Here is a 4,002-nt window from a genome sequence, read left to right on the forward strand (position 1 = left end):
AGCCAGAAATATTATGAGAAGGGAGCAATAAGAATTTAAGTTCTGTACAGGAGAACTTTACATCAGTATCTTCTCAATTGTGCATACCTTATATTGAATTGAATTAACAGAAAACCAGATAAGTCAAAATGGTACAAATGAGAATGCTAGAAATTATCTCGAATATTCCATAAACTCATGGGTATTCATAAAGAGATCAAATCTCGAATATCCCATAAACTCATGATTTTTACAAGAAATCAAGGCATCAAATACTGCCTTTATCAAAATGTCCGGTGTTCTTGAAGATCAAATACATCACAAGGAAGTCATCCTACGTTCGAGAAATACGCTACTAAAGGCTCTCGAATTACGGAGAAAAATCAAGAGAAAAGAATTAAGAGAATAAACAGAATTGTACTCGCATTCTTTATCAATAAAACTATGTTTCTTCATATTTTTTTCTTTTTTAAAAAAAAAAGAATGCTAGAAATTAATTGAATACCTCTGTATACCAAGTACCCTGGAACATATTAGATGGCTAATCTCTTCTTTCAAACATTACCAGTATTGGTCATTTTCTAAAAGAAATAGTTGAAACAGTACACCACATGAAGAATAGATCCTCCTAAATCACTAGACAATTTTAACATTCACAAGCTCTTTCTCTTGGTACAATCAAGAAAGTAATCTACATCTCTTGCCCCGAATAATAAAAAATAAACCAAAGAATTAAATGAAAATCAGGTAGAACAGCAGCCTCTCTTCACATTTTCAGAGGTATCGTTAACGTTGATGGTTGTACCTTGACCAGGAAGTGTAGTACTTGCAGCTGCTTCCTGTGCAGCCAATGCTTTCTTGCTTATGATATGGTATATCTCTGTCAGTATAGTCTGAAAAGCCTTATCTACATTAACTGCTTCCAATGCCGATGTCTCAAGAAATGAAAGTCCCTCTTTCTCAGCTAAAGTTTGACCATCCTGCTCGGAGACTGCTCTAAGGTGGTTAAGGTCAGACTTGTTTCCAGCCATCATAATTACAATGTTAGAATCTGCATGGTCTCTCAATTCTCGGAGCCACCTTTGAACATTGTCGAATGTTTGTCCCTTTGTTATGTCATAAACAAGGAGTGCACCAACTGCTCCTCTGTAATAAGCACTTGTAATGGCTCGGTACCGTTCTTGGCCTGCAGTGTCCCATATTTGGGCCTTGACAGTCTTTCCCTCAACCTGTATTCATTCATCAAGTAGATAAATTACTCCATGAGCATAGCCACCAGAATACTAACTCTATTTCAGCCTCACATTTACTCCCAAACAAAGCGGCAATATGTACTATGCAGAATTGGATCTCGTGGCTGGCGGAAAGCAAATGCCTGGTTCATCCAGCATAGGAGTTTTAAAGTTGACAATTTCATAGTATTTGGTTTTCCTCAACAGGACATGATAAGCACCAATAATAGCCTGTTTGGCCAAGCTTCTCCAAGGCCAGAAGTGCTTTTGTTCTTCAAATGAAGTGCTTATTTTCAAAGTTGAGGTGTTTGGCCAAGCTTTTAAGAGCAGTAAAAGTGTGTGAGTAGAAGCAGGAGCTGTTTTTGAGAAGCTGGGAAAAGTAGCTTCTCCTCAAAAGTACTTTTTTCGAAAAAAACTTTCGAGAAAGTACACTTGGAAGCACTTCTTAAAAACTTGGCCAAACACTAATTGCTGCTCAAAAGTGCTTTTCGAATTGATTAGCCAAACATAAACTGCTACTCACCAAAAGTACTTTTTTGAAAAGCACTTTCGGGAAAAAGCAGATTGTAGAAGCTTGGTCAAACAGGCCATAAATACTCAACTTCCAATTACAGACAGACAACCAGTCCTGCAATTGAAACATTTCACTTTGACAGCACAGAAATGTAGCACTATCAGATTAGGCCACGCATAACAGTTAAAGGTGGAAATCCCAGTTCATGAGCGGACCAACATTTTTTTAAAAGCATATTAGTTGAGGTACAAATTGATCATTTAGCAAAGAAAAAGAAACAGGTTTTTTGAGTTCACATTACATGATGTCTATGCTAGAGTCATTGATTTCTCTTTAGAACTTTGGAGAAAACAAATTGATCATGTAGCAGAAGTATATCAGACCAGATTAAAACAAGCAATCATCAACTGATGCACCTAAAATTTTAGTCATCCATTCCACAACTCAAATACCAGAGATGCTCAAAAAACAGCGGCTCTTTCGCTTCACTAATCACTATGCGATTCTCATCCATAACCACCACAAATTTGTCAAAATCATATCCAAATCATTAATCATTTTACAAGGTCTAGATGATAGTAGTACTCCCTCCGTCCCCTTTTGTTTTCTTTCTGACACTTCTCGAGAGTCAATTTGACTAATCATGGAGGTAAGACTAGAGAAATTTATAATTTATTCTTAAAAATTTAAAATTTGAGTCTTCCAAAACTAGAAACTCCATGAAAAATACTTTAAATTGCAATTCTTTTCATACAAAAAAGGATACATATTACATTTCTAAATATTGTTCAAAATCTTCACTTAATTTGAATCTCGCAACAGAAAAGTACCAGACAGTTCACAACAAGAGTATAAATTATCGGTATGAACTAATACGATACAACTACATTAAAAGTTCAAACGATCAGAAAATTCAAATTATACTAGAACGTCATATTAGTCCCCATTCTTTTGACACTTCTCAAGAATCAATTTGACTAACTTATGGAGGTAAGACTAGAGATATTTATTCTTAAAAATTTAACATTTGGATCTTCCGAAACTAGAAACTACACACAAAGAAATTTAAATTTCAATTCTCTACATACAAAAAGGGATATAGATTACATTTCTAAAATATTGTTTAACACATTCACTTAGCTTGAATCTAGAGATACAATAGTGCCAAAAAAGGAGTATAAATTTATGGTATGAAATACTACAATATCACTAAATCAAGAGTCCAAACGATGACGAATTTCAAATTAAACTTAGAACAATGTCTAAATTAGTACTAACCTGAAGAGTTCTGGTGGCGAACTCAACACCAATAGTGGATTTTGACTCCAAACAGAACTCATTTCGCGTGAACCGCGACAAAATGTTGGATTTCCCAACTCCAGAATCACCAATCAACACAATCTTAAACAGGTAATCGTACTCGTGATCCACTCTATTTCCCATCTCTTTGACTCTTCTCTGTATTAGAACCTACAAAAAAACACAGAGCAACATCATCAAGATCTGCATCCAATCAAATCAGACATAAAATTTTCGGGATGACCTACTCCTTATGTCCCAATTTACGTGGCCCTGTTTGGATTTCGAGAGTCAAACTTCTTTATTTTGACCGTGAATTCAGGCATACAAACTTTTAAGTTTTTTTTTGAAAAATAATTTACCTCTTTAGAAACTACATAAAAAGTACTATAGATCACAATAATTAACTACTCGAAATATTTAAAACGCATACACAAAAAAAATTGCGGAAAAAAGAACTCGTTTGACTCTCGAAATTCAAAAAGTGCCACATAAATTGCGATTGAGCGAGTAATAGAATATCACTACATTAAGAGCTCAAACGATGGCGAATTTCAAATTAAACTACTCCCTCCGTCCATTTTTACTTGTCCGTGTTTGACTTGGCACACCATTCAGCAACAATAAATAAAATGACAATTTTACTATATCACCCCTAATTATTATAAATCATCTAAATAATTGAAATCAATCAAACACACTTTAAAAGTTGTACATCCGCTAACAATTCCTTGATGTTTACAATCCCATAACTAATAATAAGGGTAAAACAGTAATGAAATGGTAAATTATCTCTCGATTTTCTAAACTGATAAAATCAGCATCTATTTTTAGTATACAGGACAAGTAAAAATGGACGGAGGGAGTATTAGAACCTACAAAAACAGAGCAAAACCATCTAGATCTACAACAATCTGATCAAATTTAATAAAAAACAAACACTAACTGGAAAAAAAAAACACACACACACACACACAG

General features: G+C 34.5%; 1 protein-coding gene across 1 annotated transcript; it reads right to left on the minus strand.

The window, feature by feature from the left end:
• Nucleotides 1-512: 512 nt before the first annotated feature.
• Nucleotides 513-3,168, minus strand: LOC132050437 (ras-related protein Rab2BV). Its single transcript, XM_059441679.1, has 2 exons — nucleotides 3,004-3,168; nucleotides 513-1,208 (listed from the first exon to the last, which is right to left on the minus strand). Exons 1-2 carry the CDS (start codon nucleotides 3,166-3,168, stop codon nucleotides 723-725), a joined length of 651 nt encoding a protein of 216 aa, XP_059297662.1. The 3' UTR covers nucleotides 513-722.
• Nucleotides 3,169-4,002: the final 834 nt, after the last annotated feature.

This window comes from Lycium ferocissimum, chromosome 3 (genome assembly GCF_029784015.1).
Source record: "Lycium ferocissimum isolate CSIRO_LF1 chromosome 3, AGI_CSIRO_Lferr_CH_V1, whole genome shotgun sequence".
NCBI lineage: Eukaryota > Viridiplantae > Streptophyta > Magnoliopsida > Solanales > Solanaceae > Lycium > Lycium ferocissimum.